The sequence below is a fragment of the Leuresthes tenuis genome, unplaced genomic scaffold, assembly GCF_036924035.1.
Source record: "Leuresthes tenuis unplaced genomic scaffold, fLeuTen1.0.hap1 SCAF_2, whole genome shotgun sequence".
Lineage (NCBI taxonomy): Eukaryota > Metazoa > Chordata > Actinopteri > Atheriniformes > Atherinopsidae > Leuresthes > Leuresthes tenuis.
In genome coordinates, this window is record NW_027325356.1 from 38,267,564 (window position 1) to 38,293,873 (window position 26,310).

Genomic DNA, 26,310 nt, shown 5'->3' on the forward strand with positions numbered 1-26,310 from the left:
CAGCTCCCTCTTTCTCTCCATGTGCCCTGGTTTTCCCTAAACTTACTGTATTTCCTCTACCGTTTAACCCCATCTTTCTTCTTCTAAAGTCCTTTTCTCCGTCCCTTATTTTCATCCTTCCATCACTTAAGTCTTTATTGGCCTGACTTTACCGTGTTCCCAATTTTTACACAACTTGGTTGAATAACTTTGTTATGGAGGAGTAACCCCACGGTTTGTGCGAATGTTCCTAGTTGCTCTGGATAAATTAATCTCACAGAGACATTAGAAGAAAAGAAGGCATGAAACATTTTTAAAAATGCACTCGGGGAGAAAGGTTGTATCTCACTTTAAAGCCATTACATTGCTGAAATAAGATTTCGGTCCATGCAGTCGAACTAGCTCTGAAAAAATGCCGGACAGATTTACACATCATGCAGGTTACATAGTACATTTATTCATCTGGGGTATTGTGCAAAGGTTTTTTGGCATCTTTTTATTCCCTCTACAAAAATTATTTGAAATATTTGGGGAGAGATGAGATCTCTAACTGAGACGAGCATGAGGATAAGATTGTGTGGAGGACAGTTAACTGAAAGAAAATAGATGACTAAATGATAAAGTTACTCCTCAGCTAGAGTGAGCACAGCAACTGTGTTATCATCTTACATCTTCAGCGGGTTCTCGGGTAGAAGTCTGAGAGCAAACAGGTGTGTCCTGGTTTTCTACACAATTTTAATCAACCTGAACTCAAATATTTTGTGCTGACAGAGAGTAGTTTGAATGCTGAGCTCCTGCAGAGTTCTGTGAGTTCTGCTGATCTCAGTAAAGCAGGACAGTGGGTCTTTGCAGCTCTGGGGCTGCTTCTGCAAACTGAGTTGTGAGTTCGGTCTCCTAAATGCTGACGTCTTAATCTGTCAGGCTACAAAATCAAGGAGGCATGCAACCAGTGCTGAAGTCAGATTCATTCTGCAGCATGACAACTACCTATACATGCAGCCAGAAAGAACTCTCCTGAGGCCACGTGAAGAGACAGGTGTCGTGTAACAGATGGTGTGGCCCCACAGAGCCGTAATCTCTGCATCAGTCTGAGTTTACATGAAAGTAACTAAGTAAGCCTAATTTTCCCATTCACCACCATTTGAATGCAGTTAGTGAATAAATAGTTAGCTGTGCTTTTGATGATGATGATGCTCAACGAGGCCTGCAGTCAGTACAAGAGTTAGTAATCTCTTCAATTGTGAAAAAGCTATGGAATTAATGCCTTTATAGTCTCTGATCAAGAAAACCATCATGTATGTAAGATTATATAAAAGAGCATTCCTAGAAAAAGAATTTCAAGCTCAAGGAGAGACGCAACATTAACTTGATGTAATTCAGTGTCTGCGTTCTGCTTATGGTGGCAGGTGGATGAAGTCGAATGCTGATGTTCACTTTGTTGCACTGCTGGCTGCGCGGTCTCTGTCAGTGATCATTGTACTTTTGTCAAATAACATCATCCATTGCACATCAAAAGTTCACCTTTGATGACTGACTGAAAAGCTCAGTCCCAGCTCCTCCCTTTGTCCTTCCACACATTTTTACTGTGCTGCCATATTGGGTAGTATCCACACTATCTTTGCATGGATCTGACTCAGTTTTGTTGTTTCATGCTCTGTCTGGTTCAGAATCAGTCACATGTGCCCAATCCTCAGTGGAGAGAAAAATTCACCCTCAAACAATTCTTGGACGGTTCTCAAATCCTGGAGGTGGAGCTCTGGTCCAAGGAGGGACGACGGACTGAGGAATGCTTGGGGACGTGAGTCTCTCAGCTCTTTGAATCTGTTTATTGTTTGTCTGTTCTTTTCAGAATTGCAGAACTAAATTACATGTATTGTTCTACAAGACAGAAGAAACCCTTGCGGGGGGGGCGAAAAACATGTTTTGTAAGATTGAGATATAAATTGAGCATATTTTAAAGATGAGTTTTATTTTTGATGAATAGATGTTAAGTAGTTATGAATCTGAAGGAGGAGGGCCAGTGCTTGACTTTTTTTTTTTTTCATCCATAAAGGGCTATCTCTGGACCCAGATTAGAACAAGCCTGGGGTTTAACATGAATCATATGTCAAACATATAATTGCTTGTACAATTCAGATGTGAAACTTCCTTGTTGTTTGGTGCAAAACCAGGCTTAATTCCGACGGGAGCATATGTGGAAGAAGAAGGGTGGGGTTTGCCCCTTTTTTGTGACCTCTGACAGAATGTCCGGATCGTTTGCTGTTGTTTTGATTTGAAACATCAAAGTGATTTAATGTAGTAAACCTAAAATCAAAATGTCTCCACAGACTGTTCATTTTATTTCTAACCCGATGTTTTCTGAGTAGCTGTCAGGAAACCATTTTAATATGCTTAATGCATTGGATTGTTCAGAGTAAAGACGTAAACACTAAACCTTGGGGCCTATTTGTTTTGTGATTTTGACTTTTGTCGGCTGGCCTGTTTAATTTTCGTGTTTAGAGTCTAGAAATTTGAACCAAGTTAGGTTGGACAAAGTCAGAATAATTGAAAATAGAGCATTGATTTTAGTTAGTATTTCTGTTCATATTCTGAAAAAGGGTTCGTCTTTGCAGACCAACCTACTGAACGCAGGATGAGCTCTCAATCTTTGTGTCCACGTCTGAAACTGTTTGTGTGTTTGTGCAGGTGTGAAGTGGACCTGTTCAAGGTTCCCTTAAATCAGAGGCAGGTGTTCACACACACACTGGAACAGGGCAGAGGACGCCTGATCTTCCTGCTCAAGCTGAACACGTGCAGCGGTGTTTCCATCTCCGACCTCTGCGCAGCACCTCTTGATGAACCCGCCGAACAACAGACACAGCTGGACAACTATGTCAGTATCTTCACTTCTGTCTGTATTGCATAGTTGCAGCACTTCACGAGCCATTATTGTTTGAAGCACCATACTAACATCGAATGCTGTCAGAACAGTTTCAGTTTTTGTTGTCATGGATTCTGAAATGATGGCATCTCATAGTTTATGCAGATTTCTCCAATTCTATGACATTAGAAAGATGTTCAACTGGCTGTAGATTGACTGCGCTGCTAGAAGCAACCATCAGAAGATGGCAAAGTGTGGCTATGAAAGGATGCAAATGGTCAGCAGCAATATTAAGATGGGCCGTGGCATTCAATCCATGTTTGAATGGTAATAAAGGTCACAAAGAGTGCCAGAAAAGCATTGCCCACACCACTAGATCGTCAGCAGCAGCGTGGACTATTGATGCAAGGCAGGTTGGCTCCACGAATTCATGCTTCTGATGCCAAACTCTGAGCCTGCCATCTGCAGCCTTTATGGAAATTGAGATTTATCAGACCAGGCTACACATTTCCAGTCTTCAGCTGGACTCTAGACACTGCTGTACATGGAACTCCCAGGAGATCAGCATTTTCACAACCTCTTAAACCAGTCTGTCTGCCTCCAACAATTATACCACACTCACAGTGAGACTCAGCTTGATGAGAGCATTAACTGAACTTCCTGACCCTAATCTGCTGGCTTTTATCCATTGCACTGTGACCATGTACAAGGATCTTCTACCATGGCTGATTGGATAAAAGAAGATAAAAACAGTTCAGGAGTTCCTGATAACCGTAGGAGTGTGTGTCTGTTTACATTGTTAATATTTTTTGCTGTCCTCCTCACAGTACAGACTGTGAATGTTGAAAGAGGACCTTGGCTCTGAAGGAGCTCAGTTTCTTTTAAGAACCCTTAATAAGCCTGTCTTAGAGAGTCTGTCCGATCATAGCAAGAAAGAAGGCAAGTCAGTTATGGATCAAACATGTTTATATTTTGTGATAAGATTAAAACAACCCCCTAATTAAACTGGTAATCAGAGTGTAAAATTACACTGTGAGGTTTCTTTGTTTTTTTTTTAGCTCTTTTGTGCTGTGTTGAAGGGCCAAGAGATGGCAGCATCTGCCCGGTAATGTGCTGAGAGTCTGAAACAGTCATTTCTGCTTCATCTGTTTTAAGACTAAGACGTGGTTTCGTGAACTGGGTGTCATTCTTCTTAATGCTGAGAGATCTCTTCACAGAAATAAGGTTTCTCTGAGAGGATATACACGGAATAGTAGGCAGGGGTCACATGCACCCAGTGGGTGAACTACACTTGATGCACAGAAACGAAGAGCGAGTAAATACTGCTTTGGAGAAACCACCCCATTACAATCTACCTTAAATGTTGTTATGAAAAGCTTCCGTGTTAAGTACTGTGGCAGTTTGTACATGCAAAATTTGCAAAGATGTGCCCAGAGGAGTCTGATTTTACATGCAGTGACTTGAATCGTGCTGGTGATGTTTAATTTGTCACGGTGAGCATTTATATGGATTTACTGTCAGTTGCTGTGCAGTTACAATTATAGACTGCTCTGTATTGAACGTTTTGTGGAAAATAGACTTGCAGGGACTTTTTATTATTTATATGTTACTCCATGTGAGAAATCCTCCAGATACTTGTTATATTTTCCCATTAATAACAACAGATAAAGAACATTATGTTGTATGTGTTGAGATTTGCTCTCTTTAATTATTTTTATGAGCTTCCAAACCTCACCTAACCCTCATCTGCTTTTTGTCTCCTCAGCGTTTAAAAAGGACCCTGAAGAACCTAAATGATATTGGTTTCCTTCAAGTCAAAGTTCTGAAGGCTGCAGATCTGATGGCCGCTGATTTAAATGGTATTTCACTCATTTGGATTTTTTTTACTGTCTTAAGAATTAAAAGCCCACAGGGGTGTTTGTTGTTTAACGTGTTTTGTGTTATGTTCGGCAGGGAAGAGTGACCCTTTCTGTGTGTTGGAACTTGGGAACGACAGACTGCAGACTCACACGGTCTATAAAAGCCTCAACCCAGAGTGGAAGCAAGTCTTCACATTGTTAGTTTGAGCAACCACATCATTTGACTTTTTCTCTTCAAACTGACCAAACGGGATGTATTGTTGTGTGCCGGTATGTTTGTATCTGACCTCCTTGTTTGCCTCTGTAGCCCCGTCAAAGACATTCATGATGTTCTGGTTGTGACTCTTTTTGATGACGATGGAGACAAGGCGCCAGACTTTCTAGGAAGAGTTGCCATTCCCCTCCTCTCGGTACACACTACCTCACTGATGCAGACAATAGACTAATCTATTTACACTAAATTAAAGTGAAGAGGGCAATAACACTTCAGTGGGCTGAGGACTTGCTAAGATGTAATCTAGCGTGACTGATAGTCAGGTTCATGGCTGAGTTCAGCACCTGATGCCCTTTCTGTCCTGCAGATCCGCAGGGGACAACAGACTGCCTTCCCTCTGAAGAAGGAGGACTTAGGTGGGCTGTCGAAGGGGAGCATCACTCTGGAGCTGCAGCTTATTTTTAACCCTGTAAGTAAAAGTTCACCTTGCTGTGAAGAAACAGGGACATTCTTTCTGCATCTCACACTTATTAACTGTTTTTTGTCAGGTTAGAGCAAGTATAAGAACCTTCCAGCCAATCGAGAGGAGCTTCGTTGAGGATAATCCCAAATTCTCAAAAAAGGTTTGACACCGTCTTGATAAAGTTGAGAAATCCCCGTTCTTGCATGCCAACGCACATGGCATATTGGATTTTTGATTTTAGGTTATTTGATTTACTACCTGGTGGAATTTACTGAAACTTTTTTAACCATAAGTGATTTATTAAATAAATGTTTGATTTACCCAAAGCTTTAAAGAAAAATGTCACCCGTTCTAAAAGAACTGACATTTTATTAATCAAACAGGTAGCTGTTTAATCAGGAAAATAATTAGCAGACTAATTGGAACTGAAAATAATGTGTTTGAACAACTCAAACTTCAAACAAAAAAAGGAACTAATAACAACAGAGTCGGAGGACAAATTGTATTTGTGTTTTAATGCAAACACATTTTCTCAAATGAACTCGTAGTAGTAAACATACAGTAAAAATTTGCCTGATTTGGCTGAACTGAGCTTTAATTGAGCCCAACTGTGACTGAATTCTTGCTCACTGTTCTGCTACATTAGTTTGATATACAGTGTGCAAGACAGGGTGCGAGACAGGGTGCCTGACTGTCTGTGCTTCCCACAAAGACTCATTGTTGTCAGACAATACATTGCTCGCTAACGCCAAATTTGGCTCACAAACGGAAGACTCGGCTTGTAACGTGAATGTTTTCGGCCTGTTTTAATATTGTAAGTCTTATTTCACAAAATCAGGTCAGATTACTGACATTTTTGACTTGCCCCCCTGACCACAAGGACACATGCCGAAACACACCACACTCTTGCTGCTTCGCTAGCCGACTGACTGGAGCTCAGCATGACTGGAGCGTCTTACAAACTCCATACTCATTTAAAACATCCTGAACTGAATCTGAATCTGTTTCAGTATTTATTTGCTTTTTTTGTTTATTACCTTTCTCTTTCAGGCTCTGGCCAGGAACGTGCTGCGCGTTAAGACCCTTTACAGGGCTATCATGTCGACTCTGCAGTACATCAAAAGCTGCTTCCAGTGGGAGAGCGTTCAGAGGAGCCTGCTAGCCTTCCTGGTAAAGTGCTTTAACTGCTTTTCAACATACTATCTGCGTTTCCCTCTTGTTTTCCCTTCAAGGCTGTGGAACACAACTGCAGTCTGGCCAACCCCTACTTGAACTCTCCCAGAGAGAATCTTAATCATTGCAGTATTGGACTCAGCAGAAACACAGGCTTCGCCCTGGCTCTTTGTTGGAGTGGACGCTTTCAGTGTTGCTTGTCTCCTGGATGCGGAGTTAAGCCTCAGCTGGAGAGAGTAAAGTCCCAGTGGAAACCAGATAGTCTATTTTTGTTCTGCTTCCCTGACAACTCATTAACCCTCTGTCCAGTCTGTACTGGTTTGATCTGGACCCCATTATAACAACAGAGGTTCAATTAACTGACTCTTCTGATAAGGCTGATTGTCCTTCCTGTTATTGTTGAATACAAGTGTGTGAAGACGGAAGCATGAAGGTAGCCTTTTAACCTGTCCATAAACTGCAAAGTGAAGTGTGTGTGGATCTTTTCATCTTTACTCTCTCACAGATCCGGCCGATAAAAATGGCACACAGCAAGTCGTTCATTAACTATTCAGGCAATCAAGGTCATGGAGAGTTCCTTTTGTTTTTACGGCTCCAGTCCTGTAGGTGGCACTAACATTTTGTTCTCCGTTGAATGATTCTCCTGGAAGACTGATAAGACACTGTATGGCAGCCAGTAGCACAGTTTGTTCAGTTTGCTGCGAAAATTGTTTTTTACTGTGAGCCGTGCATTTAGTTATACGTTTGGATTAAATTGACATAAACTACATCGACCTTAATGGGATCAGAGGCTAGTGTGTTCTTTACATCCATAGCAAAATACAATTAATTAAAATCGTAAGAATAATCTTCCTTCCCCATCATGTACTGTACATGTGCTGCTGATTATTGGACGTAATATATATATATATATATATATATATATATATATATTTTTAATTTTTTTTTTTTACCTGACAGCTCAGTATACTGAAATAGAAATCATACAAGCAAGAACAAGCGCGCGACGTACACACGCGTCTACCCACTGCATGTCGGCATTTGAAAGACAGTACCATCTGTACTCATGTTTTCACACTAATGCCCGATGCCTTTTCAAGCCTCAGTGAGAAGAAATAAATGGCTTCTTAATACCACCACACAAGCATAATGAATCAAAGCTTCACTCTCCGTGACAGGATACGGTGACGAACCATCTGCCGGCTGTCAGACAGACAGAGCTGATACAGCATGCATCCGTAGGCGCCGGTTATATCTGTGAGAAGCCTCAGTCCTGCCAGCGTTACCACTGAACTGAACTCAGTCACATACCGCCACTTTGTTGAAAAAAACTCATTTTTTATATTATTTCTTTCTGTTATCTACTGTAAATTAAAACAAAGATGCACCCTGTATCCAAATAGCACTTCCCCACTTTTCCTTTCTCATCCCTCGCCTCACCCAAACGGTAGGTGGGATCACTAAGAATTTCCATCCAACACGAAAATCTGTCTTCTCAGTGTGCTTCCGCCTCATGAGCTCACAGACGATCTATTAGTAAAACATGTGTATGTTTCCACATTTCCAGTCTCTGTAACTGACGCCCGACAGGGGTGATCTACTGGCACCTTCCAGTATCTAAGAATGATTTACCATGTACACCACACTGCCTCGGTCTGGTCCTTGAATTCCAGAAAAAGACAAATCACTACCTAAAAAGTAAAGCTTTGGCCCTTAGGCAACGTACTCACCTGTGACATAAGCATAAACGGTGATATGTCATCCAGTGCTGAATGTACAAATCTGTCCTTCATTGTCCACCAGGAAATGTCATTTTTTTAACATCAGAAGCTGCTGGCTGTCAGGCTTGAGTCTGTTGATGTGCATTAGTCTTCACTGTGATTGTTACATTACATTTAACTTTAGTCCAGGAAAGTTAACTCACATTGCACACTTGAAAACAATGAATGACTTGAACTGATTTGTGACAAACAAAATCCGCACCCCTCCCCCACTCGCCCACCACCACCAAAAAAGAAATTCATGTGGAAATCCTGCTGCTATTCGTCTAATCTCTCCATCCCTCCAGTTCAGTAGCTCTCCCAGCTTTTTTTTGTTGTTAAGTTTTCTGTGATCTGGATTGTATTCCCAGAGCCCCTTTTTGCTGTTGAAGGCTGTGTAATGCCTCTCAAGCTGAAAGGAGCTGCAATTATCACGATCTTTATGGGCTGAGTATACATTTCCACTAAAGCGTGACTTGGTTTTCCCCACACTCCTGAGTTCCTCAGTCATTACAGTCCTGACTAATAAAACATAACCCTCCCGGTGAAGGAACTGGTTTCATCTCCTCTCCCAGGCTCCGTTTTGGCTTGTGATAACACAGACAAGAGTGTGCTTGGCCTTTGCACGTTAAAGCTGATGGTGGTGGTGGCTGTGGAGGTGAGGGGTCTGATCAGATATATTTTATGTCAGTTGGTGCCTCAGAAGAATTATGTCTTTACCAGATGTTAACTTTTTATTAATGTATTTAGAAAAAAACCAAACTTCCGACATCTTTTGGTTCACTGCTGCTGTGGCCTGTGCTGCCTGTCTGACAGGATGATCTTTGTGTGTATGTGTGTGCGTGTATATATTTCTTATTTATTTCAGATTTTCCAGATTAAATTGAAACATTACAGGCTGTATTACTTTTTCATCTGTTTTACCCGAGTCTCACACATTAGTTGGATTTTTGTCGCATGTGACATTATAAAACTGGAGGCGCCTGGACAAAAAACGCCAGTTCTGTAGTGGGCAGAAGATGAGACCCTCTCAGGGCTGTGGTGGAGCAATGGATGAGGAGGAAATTCTATTTTGTTTTGGAGAACAGTAAACATCCTTTCCACAGCATCCTGGCAGGTCGAGGCTCATCTCACTGCGCTGCAGGACTGAGAGGTTCAGGAGGTCCTTTGTCCCCACAGCCATAAGGCTTTTTAACAGCGACTGCTGACTTTGCTGTTTTTGCTCAAATTGATTTATTTATATATTCATTTATCAATATTATTATTGTCGTTATTGTTCTAATATAAAATCATTGTAAATATATATATATATATTGTTTTAAAAAGTACAAATTTTGAGCTACTTGACTCATTTTGATAAAGTATTTTTCTATTCTATTCTATTCTGTTCCATTCTATTCTCTGGATGTTGATGATATTCACAGACGGTCTCCCCATAGTTGCAGGGAAGCAGTTAACTTTGATGTAGTAAGAATGAGTTGCAATTAAACGTATGTAGCTTAAGTCAACAGATATGCTGAGGATGAAGTGGAGACTGGGTTAGTGCAACTGAGCTGATTGGCCGTACCGCACAGCACATGCCGATCAGGGCTTTAGTCTTCATCTTCAGACCAAAACTTAGGCGTTTGGTTGCAGATGTCATCAGCCGGTAGCTATCAAGAATTTAGGATGTGATCTAAAGGTTCCTCCTCCTTCATCTCCTCACTGACCTCTTCACCCTCTGCCTGCAGATTTTTCTCGTGACAGTGTGGTACTGGGAGTTTTACATGCTGCCCTTCTTCTTGGTCCTGCTCATCTCATGGAACTACCTCCAGATCCGCTCTGGACGTGTCAGTCAGGACCTGGTAAGTCCAGAGCACCTTCATCAGCCTTGACCTGCCATTCACACTCCTTTTTCTTTATTTAGTAGACAAACGGCCGCCGAAAGCACATAATTAGAAGTTGGTATGTTCCCATAGCAACAAGTCGAACATGGCCTCATAATAATGAAATAACACATAATACATAAGTACAGAGAGCTCACTGAATAGTCTACTCTTTAGTTTTTGTCTAGTCTCTGCACTGTAATTGGTCTGTTGCTCGGTTCTTGTTTTGACAGTTAGAAAAAAAAAAGCTTTAGCGCTCTGCTCTGAAAAGGTCACTATCCACGGTGCTTTTTCCCCCCACCGTGACCACTCTCAGTTTCACTGATCAAAAAAGGATTCTCTGCCCAATGTAGAAAAACAGCTCTATTTGGTGAATGCTGTGATGGTCAGATTATATAAACCAAAGCATTGTTCAAACGAGAATTTATCATGTTTTAAATTCCACGAAAGATGTTTCAAAATCAACTGTGCAGTCCTAATAAGAGAATAAAAACAAAACATCAGGTTTTCTTTCTATTAATATTATATCGAGACCAACAATCCAGAAATGAGGGAATATGTTAAATTATCAGTCGTTATGAAAATATTTTTTTATTTAATTCTGTAACAGTGTTACTACTATGTAACGTGATGTTCTGTATTAGTGTATTTAAAGTATATTTAATCATCATCAATGTGTTTAAAGTGTCATCAACTCTGGACAAAACACTGGTTCAAAAGTCTGTAACAAAGTAATCACTAGGTTTTGGGGGCAGAAGTATTCAAAGATGCAAATGATAAGCTTCACCTGAATGCATTATAAGAAACAATCGTGTATCTTTAAAGGAGTATATCTTTGTAGCGTGTTCCTCAAATAGATTACCCAAAAGTCACAAACTGTAAAGTCTGACTGCGATATTTCTCAATTCTGATTGTGTCTTAAAAAAATAAACAAAACAAAAACAAGTGATTAACTTCAAATCAGTCAAAACAAGAACAGAGTGATGCTGTTTTTACAGCAAAAGTAGCATTTTGAAATGGGTTTTTAATCTCGGGTACACCTGGTAAAACAAACCAGTTAAACTCTTTCCCGCTGGCAGTAGGATCGTATTTATCCGCAGTGCTCTATGAGCTACGGACAAAGATCAATTCAAGAAACTACTTCTCAGGGGTGTTGTGTTTGCATCAGTGCCAAGAAAAATTCAGCCAATCGAAAAGACATTTGATGTGGGATTAAACTCCAGTTAAACACTTTCACATTGTACTCAAACGCCAGATTCTAGTGGGTGTTGGTTTTATTTTGACCAGTGTAAAGTTACTTTAGACTGCATATGTCTGTTGTACATAAAACAAACCTGGGTCCAGATCAGGATCTGGATTGGAGTGGAACACTTTTGCCTTGAGCCATGCTTCGCCTTTGGTTGAATTTTAATGTGAATCCATTATTTTGTCGAGTAGTCCTGCTAACCAACATAAAAAGAAACACATAATTATGGCAAATTGCTTACGTGAAAAAATCTAAATGTTTTGAAAATGAAAAGCAAAATTTGGCGCTCATGCCTTAAATTTTGTAATTCTATACATTTTTGCCAGCTCACAAAGATTTAAGTCCACAGCAACTTATGTTTTGCTCCCCTGTGGACAGCAGAGGTAAGCTTTGAAGACTGTGCTAATATATTCAAGTTGTTTTAGCAAACAGCGTACAGATAGCGTTGTTTCTTTTCCTCTCACCTCGCCCATGTAGTGGCCAGTGTTTTAGTTCAGTTTTTGGCATTAACGATCTCCTCGGGGATATATCTGGCTCTTCAACTGCTCAATGCTCCACTAATTAGTCGCTAACTCTGGTTATCTACTGCTTGGTGGTTGTAGCAATTATTGTACAAACCCTTTGAAAGTTTTTTCTATTATTGTTTTTATGTCCACAGGGATGCAATGCAAAAAAAAAAAGTGTCAAGAGCAGTAAGATGCTCTTGAAACCAGTGAAGCTCCTGAAGGGAAAACCAAAACAAAGAGCTGAAAGATACTAAAACACTCACCAGAGCTGAGGGGATATATCTAGATGGGTTTGTCTCTTTGAGCAAGTGATCACTGCGGATATTATAGTGATGATTATAGCTGCTAAACTATATTCTGTGTAAGTGTATTTCAAACAAACACAGCAGCCTGTTGGTCAGCTGTCTGTTTCAGGAGGCTAATCTTAGGGTCACTGCTGAGCCACTGCAGTTAATACAGGGTCCCATTGTTACAGAGACCAAGCCTGATCTTTGATTCCCTTGAATCTCACCTCTCCATTGCAACTGTTTTTCTTTCAGGACAGCATGGATTTGGCAGATGAGGACGAGGATGATGAGAAGGTACGTACCTCTGAGGGAGGTTTATTTTTAGTTGCTCCCAGCTGACTTTTGTAGGCTGATGAATTGAAGAGAACTATCTTTATTTCCCATGTTGACAGAAGTATTTCTCCCTGATCGCTGGCTGTGTGTTGCTTAGCTCTTTATTCAGCACTAAATCTTCTGATGCATTTTGATTCCTGACAACTTTTAACTTGTGCTTACGAAAAAGACATTTAAGCTTAATGAAGACCTCTCCAACCTGTTTCCACTTGTCATAACATATTCATATGTAAATAGAGGGGTGGAGAAAAAGGTTCTGCTGCATTTGGGAAAGTCCCTGAGCTTAACATACCATATAATACCATCAATACGGAACTAATGACAGCACTTAGAGATGCTTTTTCTGAGCTCTTTTTAAGTTAGTGATGACTGTGTTTGAATGCTTTTAGGCGATGAAATACTTCTTCCAAATGACAGCAGTTTTTTGTAGGCGTTTTGGAAGGCCTGCATAGGTCTGATTTGGAGTGCTTCTCATTCCGGTTCCAGTGGGAACTTGACCCTGAAATGGCTGAGAAGCTTTAGTGTGGTGATTAATAATGCTGTGAGGAGAAGTGAGATTTGTCTTACATGTGGTTTATGAGTCACTGTGCATCTGGAATATCCTTCCTGCCTCGCCTCCATCCTCACAGAGCCCAGCTCCTCTCCTCAGACCTATAACCCTCCGTTAGTCTCCGTGTGTTTGATGTGGACACGTTTCTGTTGGAAGTTTGTCTCCCTCCAGAAAGTCTCCTCTTCTCTGTTTGTTTTAAAGTTGATCTTCTCACCAGAGGTCTGGGCCGGCCTCTGAACAATACTTAGTCTCTTTCATGATGTGATGTCCAGCCCCTCTCTGAAGAGCCCTCCCCTTTAAACTTTCTGGAACAGATCAAACTTGTGGTCATGGGAATGTCGCAGCCATCTAACGAAGCTGAACTGGCTCCGTTGGTTTATAAACAGAGTTGATAACATTGTGATCATTTAATTTGTCAAGTGGCCTGATTTTACTTCACATGTGTAATAAATAAAATAAAAGTTCATTTTATTTATACTGTTTTTATTTTTCAACCTTTATCAGGGTTACACATTATAGAGAGCGAAAAAGAGAGGTTGGAAATTCATGAGTTGCATTACTGTTAAGCATTAAGATTCATTTTTAAATTTTTCATCAGTACTTGTATTAAAATACAAATATAACACAGTTTATATTCTCACCATTCATCTTTTATTCACATCTCTGAGTGTGCTCTTCCTTTGTCTACATGCTGAAAAATGTATTAAATCTGTATAAAAATGCACCAAAATCTCAAATATGAAAAGCCATGACACCTTTTTACAGTCTATTCATGATTACTATGTTGGCTTTTGGCATTTTCCAAGCAGCTTGTTTGTATTGTTTTGTGCCACAGGAGTCAGAGAGAAGAGGGCTTATAGAGAAATTCCACATGGTCCAAGACACAATCATCACCCTTCAAAACCTGCTGGATGAGATCGCCTCCTTCGGGGAGAGGATTAAAAAGTAAGAAGTTCAAATCCATCATGATTTACAACGCACTTCGGTCGGCTATTTGTTTTTAACTGGAGAAATTGCACGTTTGTGATCACACCATGAAATGGTTTGTAATTATGTCATTTTCTTCAATTGTTCTTTATCCTGAAAATGATGTAAATTGTCCTCTCCTGTAATTATTAACTGTGACAGAAGAAAAGCTCAGTTAGAATTGATCATTACTCCGGAAAATGATGTATTTTAAGAACAATCAGTAATCAGTAAACTGAATTGAAACAAAACTATTTTCTTGACACTTTCTGATTTGAATCTTCAGCACATTCAACTGGTCGGTGCCGTTCCTGTCTGGTCTGGCTTTGCTGGTCTTTGTCATAGCTGCGGCCCTCACGTACTTCATCCCTGTTCGCTACATAGTTCTGTTGTGGGGTGAGTTTCACACGTGTTGACGGATTCATCTCTTTAGTCTTATTGTATACGTCTCTCTGCCTACATTTCAGCGGAGCAGCGCAGCACCTCTGGAAAATACTGCCCACTTCACCCTTTTTATTTATACTTCTTTAATAAGAATCTTTTTCTTATCTGTTAAGATTTTCAGTTTTCTCGCTGCTTCGTAACACGATCAGCTTCTAACTATTAAAAGTAGCGGGATCAAATTGCTGGCTGAAAGACTACAGTGACTGTATGAATGTTGTGAATCTACCAACCAAATAAAACAGTGAAAGTAATGGGCTAGAAGAAATATTTCTTGGACAACATGAGTCTCCCCTGCAAGTATTTGTTTGTGTGGAAACAACAAGCACAGCCACAGGAGACTAGCCTTAATGATATGTTGGTGTGATTTTTTGTTTTAGGTATCAATAAATTCACCAAGAAACTGCGGAACCCGTACTGCATCGACAACAATGAAGTGCTTGATTTCCTCTCGAGGGTGCCTTCAGATGTGCAGAAGGTAAGCTCCACTGGATCAGCCGACCAGGAAGCCCAAAATCCCAGAGCCTGCCAGCTTTACATCTTACCACAACAACTCCCAGGCATTCTTTACTCTTGTCTGTATAATTAGCTTTGTCTGTATAATTATGCAGCCCTGTATAATTTCTGGTGTGTTTTGGTCATGGTACATCCCTGGTGGAGGTCTGCTGCTCGGCAGCTTTGCAGCGCAGGCTGTTCCCAGGCTGAGGGAGGAGAAGCTGCTGCTGCTGCTGCTGCTGCTGCTGCTGCTGCTGTCACCTGTGCCATCTACTTTAGCTACAGGGCTTGTTACAAGGGCCATGAAATCCATAAAAACATTTAGTTTGATTAAGATTGGTCACTGTGTGCCCAAAAACAACGTAAACGCAAGAAATCGATTGGCTTCTGTTTTATTTCTCCTTTTCCTTCTCGTCTTCATGCTGACCTCTCCTTCTCTCTCTCTCTCTTCTGTCACCTCTCCTTTTGTCCTCAATCGTTTCCCCTTCTCACTCACTCCGTCCTGAGCTGTTTGACCCCGTTTGTCTCCTTCCTCGATGCCCCGAGGTTGAGAGAAAGACACATTCTGGAGCGGAGAGATGCTCCAATGTCGCTGTGTGTGTATGACGATGACAGGCATCCCACTCGGTGGTGATAGTTGTCCTCATTTGTTATGTGTCAACAAAGTAATGCTTTAATACAGAAGAAAATATATTCAGCACAGTATATGTAGCCTCGAGTTGTTAGTGAACATGGGAGGACTGCCTTTCACCTAATACTGTACACTGAATTCATTACAGAGGATTGCTAAGCTTTGAATCTGCCTAATGATGTTTGTGGTGCTTTCGTTTTGTCCGCCTCCTGCTTGTCTGAAAATGAATGTATGTTCCGATTTCCTCCAGGTTCAGTACAGCGAGCTGAGAGGCACCAAGAAGAAGAAAGCCTTGTAGAAAATACAGAAGGGACATTCTCTTGCATGCCCGGCCTGATGCTGCTGCATGCGGTCACCTAAGAACACCTTGTGGAGGATGGCAACTGGCTGAGCTCTTGATTTTAGAGTATCAAGTAGGCATGAACCTTCATTTCCTGTGCTGATCCTCAGCTCCGTTCTCATATCAGCCAGCACCGCTCAACCAAAGAAATCCTGTCTGAGGAATCGGCCAAGATTATTTCATCACTTTATCCAAACTGTCTGTGTGTATTTCTGGAGTTGTTTGTAAAATTACTGAAAAAGAATGTCAGTTTATTATCGAATGTACAGTTAACTCTTTAAAATGATCAATCAGAAGCTGCTGTATTTTATATTTTTTGGCACATAATGACACTCCAGAGTAAGACTTTTATTCCAAAATGGATTTCCTTCCATTTGAATAATGCTGAATTAGTGGGAGGATGAATTTATATATCCATTATGCACCGCTTAAAGAGTTGCTGTCATGTATGTAGTTCTGGTTGTAAATGATGATTTTAGGGAGCTGACTGATAAATTTTTCCCTTTATATGTCCATTAATATGAGAATATGCCTCACATTATTTTATTTCTAACAGTTAAAGCAGAAGTTTTATTTCATCATGTAAATGTAAACTTATTTTTATATGCAAAAAAATAAGTGCCTGCATTTAGTTTTTGTTTTACAGAGGATTTTTCTCTTTGTTTATGTATTGGTTGGGGTCAAACCTGTAAACACTTATTTATTAATGACAATTGCTAACGAAGGCTCTGTGTCGTTCATGTCTAACAGCAATAAATGCACCCACCATGGCTGTGTAGTATGTCTCATCTGCCGCTGTCTGTGCTGCATCTCTGTGAATCCTCCTGCGCGCAGTCTTTATTCTCTCCCTGCTGCAGGATTGTGGGCGTCTAACAGCACAGTTTCCGAGCCCCCACTCTTCATTAGGCTTTCATGAAGCCAAGCGAGGCTGTGCGAGACCTCCCCGGCACCCGGGCTCCCCGCTGTGTTGATGGCCCTTGGGCAGCGCCAGGAGCAGGAGGACCTCTGCGACCTCCTCTCAGCTGCTGTGACGAGATGCCTGCAGCCAGCATCCTATCAAACACCTTGGCCTGATGAACCTCCGGTAACGGGCTGCCGAGCGCTCAGGAGGGGGACCTTAAAACCAGCCACAAGGAACAAAAGCTACACTAATTTATGGATTGGAGACTTAGAATAGTAAAGATGTTGTTGTTCTGAGTTATACCCTGGGATTTCTGGCTTTTAAGTCTGAGTGCGTGGGCTCTTAGTGAACAGCCTCTTGAATGAGAAGTGAATAAAATCAGAGGCAAACGGCTCTCATTAAAAAGAATCTCCAGTTTTAGTATCAAATTATATATGCATGTATTCCATGACTGGCTCAGATGATTAAGACATCAGGATTTTTATCTACTAAATTCCTATTAACAGTGGATACTGTACAGTGTAATATACAAACGACATGCAACACAGTGCTAAGCAGTCCATGCAAAAATTTGATGATTTGTCCAATTGTCTGGAGGACAGAGGGTGTGAAGAATGTGGCAGGTAATGACCTGCATGTCTCTTCATCTAGTTATAGTGTTGACTTAGGTATTCAATATTAATAACCTGCTGTCACGGACACTGGAAGGACATCTCAATCTGCCACTTATAGGTTCAGCATGAATATGTATAGGCAGTGAGATGCTTCAAAATTACCAAGTGAAATCATGGTTCACACGTGGGGACTAATGTGATGTGGCACATGCATTATGATGAGCCACAAATACAGCGGCTGATTGGTCTCAAAAGACTTGTTATAACTCCAGATCAGACAAGAGAACAGTCAGCTGTGTCTGGGGGCAGAGAGCGGTGCTGCAAACAAAGCCCTGTAGAGCCTGTGAATGTCTATTACTATCCATTAACAGTCTTTATTAACTCATTAATAACTACATGCAGTGTGGTGATGAGAGGTGGAGACTTGTGGTGTTTAAATAGTCCCCAACATCAAGATACTGCCGTGGAGCGAAGTGCTGAGCAGCAGGAAGCTGTGTCCACGCTGATGGCACGTCTGGCTGGTTGGCTTCTGACTTGATTTGTCTCTCAAAATACACTTCACCTTCAGCCTCTGATTTGCTTGTTTAAACTGTGGGGACATAGCTATGATTAGATAGTAATTTTTTTTTTTTACAAAAAAGGGATATCATACATATTAACTTTCACATGGAAAATGGTTCCAACCAAAACACAGCTCAGGTTGTGAATAATAGGATCACATCTGTCCACTTGTGCAGTGCCTTCCTGTTTCCTAATATTGGCACTCATCACAAGAGATGTATAATTATTCCAAAAATAGCCCTGATAATAAAAATCATTATCATCATCACAGCTGTTGACCTCTTGGCGGCCGCCATGGAACTGCTAATGTGTTTTGTTAAAGAGGGGCTTTTCAGACTGGGCTGGGTTGGAATCAGCCACTTAATATGACCCTGAGCAGTTCAGAGCATCAAAACTCCCGGGTTTTTATTAGGCAAACAAGTTCAAACGTTTTTTTCAAGAAAATACTACATTAAGATTTAATAGTTTTTAATCTTTTTCAAACATTTTGGGAAATATGCTTCGCCGCTTGACACAGGAATGCTGAAGTTACTGTTTGTCCCTTAAAAATATTTCTGGTTTAATTGTGTATTTCTGATTAATGTGGTAGTTGTGGCACTGATCATGTTACCTGCACTTTTCACATGCATAGTTGAGAATCAAAGACACGAGGAGACATACGAAATTGAATTTATTTGATAAAACATTTTTAACTTCTTCTTTTAATCTGAAGCCTTGTAAAGTTAGTTATGAGTCTAACAGAAACTCTACACAACAGTGAAGTGACATTTTGCTAACTACAGTCAGATTGGTTGCAGTGCTTCTGATACGAAGACACATGCAGCTGCTTAACATAAGACTAAGAATAGAAGTTCTTGATCCTGAAAATGATGTAAAACAGCTGTTTTATCAAAAGTCTGTTCAAGTGAAGTAATATAAAATCAAGTTACAATCATGCTTGAGGTTGGCTGGCAATAAGTGAAAATGAGAGATCTTGGATAAATTACCACAACTTATAGAGAAAATTGCGCCTCAGTAACTCATTCCCTCTGGCTCGGGTGAAATTTGCTCTTTGCCATTCCAATCTAAAAACCTTTTAGTGAGTGGTTTGTAGAAACTCATAGCCTATGCAGTGAGCTGGTTACCCCACAATTATTAAGCCAGCAGGCACACGACTGATTCAATTTAGCTTATACAAATTCCTGCTCTACAACGTTCAGACATTAGAGAGCCAGGGCATCCAAGCAGCTCCTGCTATGTGTTCGCAAGCTAATGTAATGTGAATAAAACGGTTTAACTCAACCGTAACCTATTTAAGATCATGTTTCATTTAAGTTTCTAAGGCATTTATAAAATGCTCCCATGTCTTTCAGCAACTAGAACCACTTAACATGTTCAAATTCAAAAACGACAGAAAAAAGATCAGCTTGAGCTTGAACAATAACAGATTTAATGTCAACTCCAGTGGTGTCTGCTTGAATGGTTCCCACACTGTTCACAATCTTGTTTGCAGACAGCTTCCTCTCACTAACGTCTTTAAAAAACTATAAGGTGTCAGTTTTATGCCTCTGTGCCTGATGACAAACACGGCTACAGGCTTCATGTCTTTAGGTGTTCTGTCCCATTTCTGTGCATGTGATTTCTCAATTGATCTTCTGTGTGCCAGGTTGAAGATGTGTGTAGAGCATCTTTAGACTTTTTTAATCTTTACTGTAGCCATATCTACTTTTTCAACACTGTTTACCTTTTATGACAAAAGCTTTTATCAACATCAGTTTCACAAATAAATGCACTTTTATTCAATTTATTCCAAGTCTTCACTACACATGTGAATCTAGGCACACATGGATGTTCACTGAAATTTGACTGTTTGGCAGAGGTAAAAATCTAAAATTTTACAGTAGCTTCCGATTCTTCAAAAACCTTTTATTTCTCAGAGGTCTTTTATAAACTCAACAGTCATTACTTGTATTTGATAATGAGCTTTATTTTTTGATCATGTGGAAACCCCATGTGTCCCTTACCTCCCACCTTTAGTGTCAAAAATCCCACAAGGAATCTGGATCCAAGTAAATCAGAGCCAAAGTGTGTACTAGCTGGGCAGCTGCTCAGAGCCTGTAGAGGGACTGCTGTCCCGGAGCATGCCAACATCAAAGTTCTTTATCCAGAGGAGCCCGAGGCAATGAACAGTCGACAACTCTGATTGACAGATGTAAAGTGATTTCATGAGACCAACCTAACATTCTCTGATCGGCCTTCTGTCTGTTTTTGCTTTTGTTTTGCATCAGACACAAATATTAGAGATCCTTTGAAAATTCTGCTTGATTCCGTTGTGAATATGATAAAAAAGATATACTGGGCATACTGACCTACATAGGGAACCTCTGTACGAGGCAGCAGATCTGATACAACCAGAGGCATTTTTGTCTATAGCTTTTGCCATCGTTAACGGGCAAAATCCCTTGATGTTCAGGATGTGTGTGCTGCCCCCATTCTGCGAAGTAGTTAATTAAAGTAGTTTAATCACATCAATACATCAGCATCTGTATATTTTAGTCTCAAAAATAGATTTTCAGCAACCCAAACTCCTAAGAAATGACATTGAGATCTTGGTTTATCTTTAAGCATCATGGTTATTGTCAGCAAGTCCCACAAAAGCAGTCTCTCCATCATTGTGGTCTTCCCATTCTACCTAATTCAACCCTAAATGTTTTTGCTCCTGCTGAAAATTAGAAATTAGAATATTTTTGGGCTTTTGTTTTTGAGCTTATGAATGCAGAGTCATTGTATTTAGACAAGAAAAAAGTGCTAAATTATTAGCTAATACTTTGCTAGTTTGCTTGCTTAGCAAGTTGCATCTGTAAGTCATATTTTCTGATACTTTTACTACCTGGTTTCAGAATTTTTTCTATTGACTCAATGACCCTGTTAACTCTGCATTTCATTGTAGCAGTAATGTGTTTAAATTATGTGCAATCCCCATAGAAACACTGCTAACAGAAAGTAAGTTTGCATGCTTCTTTTTTTTTTTTTTTGTGGACATGAATTCCCCGTTTTCAGTCATGGGAGCTAAAATGGTGCATTCCAGTTGAACATTCAAGTTGGAATTTCTGGGTCTGCAGTCAGCATGTTTACATCGAATACCCCTCACTGGTTAGATTCTCATAGTGAAGGTTGGAAAAACCTCACCAACCCTGATGTCAAAACCCCACGGCTGCCCTGTGCATAAAAAGTGCTAATGGTTGCTTCTTTTGCATTTCTTTTGTCAGTAAATCAGTTACTCATATATTTTAGTCTGATTTCAGTCTGTAAACATATTTCTGTAATGTCTTCATGCACAAAATACAGTATAATGTGTTGTTATTAGTGGAACTTGCTGACATGAAGAAGCCTGGTCGATTGGCACTTCCGAGTGGAACACATTAAACTCGTGTTTGACGTCATTCTCAGCCCTGGTTTTCAACTTTATGGGTAACTAGGAACCAGCTAAACGTCCAGTTGGACACAGGAAGGGATGGTGGGTGTGCAATCGAATTATCAAGAAACTGGTTTATACCCATATGTTTTGCATCGGTTATTACTTCTGTTTCTGTCTGGCTTTTAGTTGACAAAGCTCACCTGAAAAACAAAAATATTGCTTAGTGTTTTTGGGTTATGTGAAGTGCATTGTATGTAAAATCTTCATTGTTTTCACAAGAGGAGGTGGTGGGACGTCACTCTGGTAGCCAAAACTGTTAAGTAAGGTAAAAGCTAATTATTTTTGTTTTTGTAGTGCATTGTAGACATTCTGCAAAACGCTAAAATACTCACTTAAGTGCATTTAAATCTAAAAGATCAATTTAGCAAAAAAACAGGACATCAGAATCCCTTAAGTCTTTTTGTAGTCTAATGAACTAGGGTAGCCTGAATCACAGTGAACCTAACAGTTATTAAACAAAACTAATAAACAGCAGAATTATCTTGAAAAAGTGTTGCACCAATAATCCATGATAAAATGAGTAATGAATCCAAGCAATGTGCCCACTGCTCAAGTTCACCTGTTAATGAACCTTCTGGTCTGTCTCACACAATGGCTGTCAGACACATAGACTGTCTGTCAGTCAAATTAGTCATACCCCTAAACATTCCTCTCTTTGAGGCCTATTATCTACATAGCTGTGAAATTATTTTTAAAATGACCACCAGCAGATCGATCAAAAAGTCCAAGTTATTGTTCACTTTCTTTGTATTTCATGAGAGATGTTGATTCTTCCTGAATATTTTGGAGCCAGAGGATTGTCTGTCAACTATGTTTCATTTGAGGACATTTTTTTGTTCTTTTTTTAAAAAAAGAAAACTGCCCCTATGTAAATATTATTTTATATATTTTAATATAATATACACTTTTTGGGGACATTGGTCAGCTGGGTAAAAACACTCATTTCCCAATCATCAGCACCACGTGTTCACTTGAATGTGTCAGTGGTTTGTAATAACAGTATCGGTATCATTCTCAATAAGCAGTAAGGAATAAAAGAAAACCCAGCAAACTTCAGCTCTTGCTATCATTTTATTAGGACTGTTATTGTTTAGCATTTCATGTTAGAGATTCTCTAAGTTAATTTTAGGTTCTTCAGAATACTTAACAATCACAGAAACTGCACATGGCGTTGAGCTCATTGGTTGGTGATCTCCTCAGGGACAGCTCATGAGAAGTGGTGTTGTTAGCATTTGTAGAGCAGGTTGATCCTTTTGATGTCCCAACTGGACATACCTCGCCTTTGGCCGATGGGGACATTGCGGTTGGGGATGGGGGTGATGGTGTCCTTTCCGTACCCAGTGGAGAAGGCCGTTTTTCCATAGTGCATGATGGAGGAATAGTCGTAGGGGGTGTTCAGATTGTTGGTTTTATGCTTTTTGAAGTTGTAGGCACTTTGCTGGATGATGTTCCCCCAGTTGATCCTGACGTGTTTGTCGCGGTCGCTCCTGGTCTGCTCGTGCTGGAAGCCCAGAGCGTGGATGAGCTCGTGCTGGATGATTCCGCTGTACATGCAGCCTCCCCTGTTCAAAGATAGCTCCTGTCTGCCTCCCTGTCTGCCCAAAGCAGAGTAACATCCTTGTTTGTTCACAATGCTGATGAAGTCGTTCTCTTTCCTACGAGGGGTGAAGCGGATGCAGGTACGACCTTCGAAGGCCTTCATGGCTTTCTGGATCTTCTTCTTCTCGTGTTTGGGGAACTGACGGCTCACCACGTAGGCGATCATCACCTTGCGGTTGGAGGCTTTTTTCCACAGGCAGCTGTTGGAAAAGCAAGTCATGGCATTTCGTGTGGTGGGAGCCACCATGTCGCCTTCCCACAGGAACCCGTCAGTGCCGTTATTGGTTGTCAGAATCCCGTCAGTGATGTCGACATCGTCTTGGTCTTCTTCTTGGTCTTCTTCTTGGTCTTGGTCTTCATATTGGTCTTCTTCTTGGTCTTCGTATTGGTCTTCGTCTTGGTCTTCATATTGGCCAATTTCTTCCTCGAGAGGTTGAGCCTTAGAGAGGCCGAGCAGGAGCAGCAGCAGCAGGCTGGCAGAGGGAATCATCTTCAGGCTCAGTGCGGAACTTCTTTGGAGAGAATCCTTGAAGTTTGATGCCTGTCTCAGTGAGTCCAGGGTCTTTATACTCTCCTGTGCAGGTGTGTCAGCAGGAGGATTATGGGTTGGGGTCCACTCTGCAAGGCCTAGAATAAACCTCTGATGGGAGGATTCCACAGACAAACCTACTTTTTAAACATACCATCTAATCCGTGAAAGGTTTTTTTTGTCCATTTTGTCTTGTTTTGGTATTCCATTGCTGTTCTTACTTTAGTTTTTTTAATCTTACTTTGATATAAAACTGGCTTCCTCAAATACAATTTGTGTGACCTAAATAGTGCTTTTTCCTCTCTGATGACCTGTGTAATTGATATCCCCTGTGAGCCTTTTATGACAAGCTGTTAAAGTTGTAGCAAAAGCTGTGTGTCCCTCAGTGAGGATGATCGACGTCCTATTGAAACTCTTGCATATGTAGAAGATGGTAATAGGTTCCTATGGGATATGTTGCTGTGGCTCTGGCCCTAAAAAAGGAATACTAAATTCTTTGAATAAGTCCATATCATTTTACAAAACCTATAATGTCTGCCCCTCCATCAGGAACTCCAGTTATATTTGTTTAGTGATGTGTGTATGCTAATTTAATGCATGTTCTTAAAGATTTAATCATCTGTCAGTCTGATGCATCTGTGTTTAAACTTTGGTGCCTTTAAGAAGTGAGGAATGTCAAATAGGTTTTAGTGTTACTTCACGTCGTCGGCCCTGAATGTTTCTTTAAGCACAATGAGATATAGTTATTTCCTGGCATTTAACATATCCAGGATATAATGTGTACTATTGTGTCACGAAAATATGGATCCTAATTTGTTCTATTTAATTAGCACGTATAAATCTACCATGCCGCCCTTGAATCTTGGGCTCATATAAAGTGTAAAGATGAATTGTGAAAAGAATGTTTTTTTCTGAAATGCCTCCCCCTTCTCAATCTCGTCAGCCACCATGATTAAGGTTTGGCATTGGGGATTGTGCTGTCTTTTCGGAGAGATATTTCAGCTGCATTTCTGACACTCTGAAAGGAGAGGAAGATAAAGGAGGCGTCGGGGAAAAAACTCCTTCCCGTTGTGTGAGTCCTAGAGAGGGCCTTGAACCCTGCCATTCATGCCTTTCTCTCCATCAGCTGAGTCTAATTGCCAGAGAGGACAGGAGACCCCAGGCCTGATCGTTCCTTATCCTCTTTAGCGCTTTCAGGCGAGTGAAAGGCGAGCTTCTGCTTTTGATCTTTTCTCTGATTTGCTTTTTCTTCTCTGTCATCCCTACCATCCTCTCCTCAGGAGTGACACCAACTCTTTTCACTGCCTGCCCCCGTCTCCATCTGCCCAAAATAATGACCAAGGCCCAGGCATTATTAAACAGAGGTGGAGAAGGGAGGTCAGCACTGCAAGAGGGAGAGGGAGCTCTGGAAGGGGAGTCCAAACAAGTCTGAGGAGGGGTGCCCCCATTCCAAATCTACTCGGTAGCCTCTCTATGTTCCTCTAAATTCAGCCCTTACAGTTTTCGTGGCCTTGGCCAGCAGAAAGCCCATTCTTTGACAGACCACGGACGTGATGGCTCGTCTTTTCCCAGAGGCACTGCTACAATAAGACTCCAGGCTGCTTGAGACAATGGGGCCTGTGTGATCTCTTAGCCAGGCTCAGGATGAGACGATGCCTTGCTTGCCAGTCCCATGGGAGGGTAGACCCAGTGGTCATTGTTGACAGCTAATGGACAGCAGCTTTCCACTGGCAGGCCCCCTGCAGACTGTGACATTTGAAGTTTCTTAATAACGCTACTCAGTCTCGACTCTCAACCGATGGAGGAATTCTATCAAGAACAGCAGTTTGTTTGCAGATGAGAATCATTCCCCTCACAAATCTCAAAAGCTAACACATAACACATTGTGTGTGTGTGTGTGTGGGTGTGGGTGGGTGTGTGTGTGTGTGTAGGAGGGAGGGTGCAGACAGTGAGCAAAGACGGCATAAAGAGAATGAGAGATCACCTTATTCAGTAGAAACAATAAAACTACTCTGATTTAATGTTGGCTTTTTGAAAAAAATTAACATTTTCAAAATTTTTCAGTTAAGCAGCCAGACAATACCCAACATCAGGAATAAAATACAACACAAATCCTTCCACAGCTAAATGTAGCACATTTAACTGTTTAAATATCCATCTTGTGTTTGGTAGGAATCAAACTCTTGTTAGATCAGTCATCTCATGGCTGAATTAATATAATTACATGTAAACCCAACAAAGTAAATGTACTTTTGCTAAATACAGTACACATATTTGTTTCAAATAGCCGTTTTTTCACAAGCTAGAATACTGTCAACTTTTTTAATACTATTGAAGCCACTGGGAGGGGTGCAAACAGAGGTGCGGACACTGTAGTTTTCCCTGGATTGTTTGATCCAAGGACAACAACATGACTGCTTATCATGAGTACACAAGCCCTTTGTTCCAAAAGGACTCATAACAATTTAAATGGCAAATGCGTGATCAAAAACAAAGTCATGTGTTCTATGGATGTTATTCGTTGCTACATTGATTGTCTGAAAGTTGCTTCTGCATCGACACGATTATTTTGAAACTTTGTTGTTCCATTAACAGTATTTTTTCATGATATCAGTACAAATCATGCATGCTGTGCAAAATGTGAATTACAACAAAATGTAATAATTTCCAAATCTGAGAAA

General features: G+C 40.7%; 2 protein-coding genes across 6 annotated transcripts in view; one reads left to right on the forward strand and one right to left on the reverse strand.

Moving 5' to 3' along the window:
* Positions 1-16,738, forward strand: part of LOC140302207 (multiple C2 and transmembrane domain-containing protein 2-like) — a 36,105-nt gene extending 19,367 nt beyond the window's left edge. For all 4 annotated transcript variants that reach the window (XM_072381020.1, XM_072381019.1, XM_072381021.1 and 1 more), the window contains 14 exons: positions 1,647-1,777; positions 2,665-2,851; positions 4,605-4,698; positions 4,793-4,895; positions 5,006-5,108; positions 5,280-5,381; positions 5,461-5,535; positions 6,426-6,545; positions 10,039-10,152; positions 12,465-12,506; positions 13,931-14,040; positions 14,348-14,457; positions 14,883-14,980; positions 15,879-16,738. In XM_072381020.1, coding sequence (XP_072237121.1) covers positions 1,647-1,777; positions 2,665-2,851; positions 4,605-4,698; positions 4,793-4,895; positions 5,006-5,108; positions 5,280-5,381; positions 5,461-5,535; positions 6,426-6,545; positions 10,039-10,152; positions 12,465-12,506; positions 13,931-14,040; positions 14,348-14,457; positions 14,883-14,980; positions 15,879-15,926 — 1,437 coding nt within the window. In that variant the 3' untranslated portion in view covers positions 15,927-16,738. The remainder of the gene's footprint in view (positions 1-1,646; positions 1,778-2,664; positions 2,852-4,604; positions 4,699-4,792; positions 4,896-5,005; positions 5,109-5,279; positions 5,382-5,460; positions 5,536-6,425; positions 6,546-10,038; positions 10,153-12,464; positions 12,507-13,930; positions 14,041-14,347; positions 14,458-14,882; positions 14,981-15,878) is intronic.
* A 5,988-nt stretch (positions 16,739-22,726) lies between these two features.
* On the reverse strand, positions 22,727-23,590 carry LOC140302465 (high choriolytic enzyme 2-like). 2 transcript variants are annotated; one of them, XM_072381288.1, is made up of 2 exons: positions 23,515-23,590; positions 22,727-23,427 (listed from the first exon to the last, which is right to left on the reverse strand). In XM_072381288.1, exons 1-2 carry the CDS (start codon positions 23,588-23,590, stop codon positions 22,727-22,729), a joined length of 777 nt encoding a protein of 258 aa, XP_072237389.1. The 2 variants fall into 2 exon arrangements, with proteins under 2 accessions (XP_072237389.1, XP_072237388.1); XM_072381287.1 differs by having other exon boundaries at positions 22,727-23,590.
* Between the last annotated feature and the right edge of the window lie 2,720 nt (positions 23,591-26,310).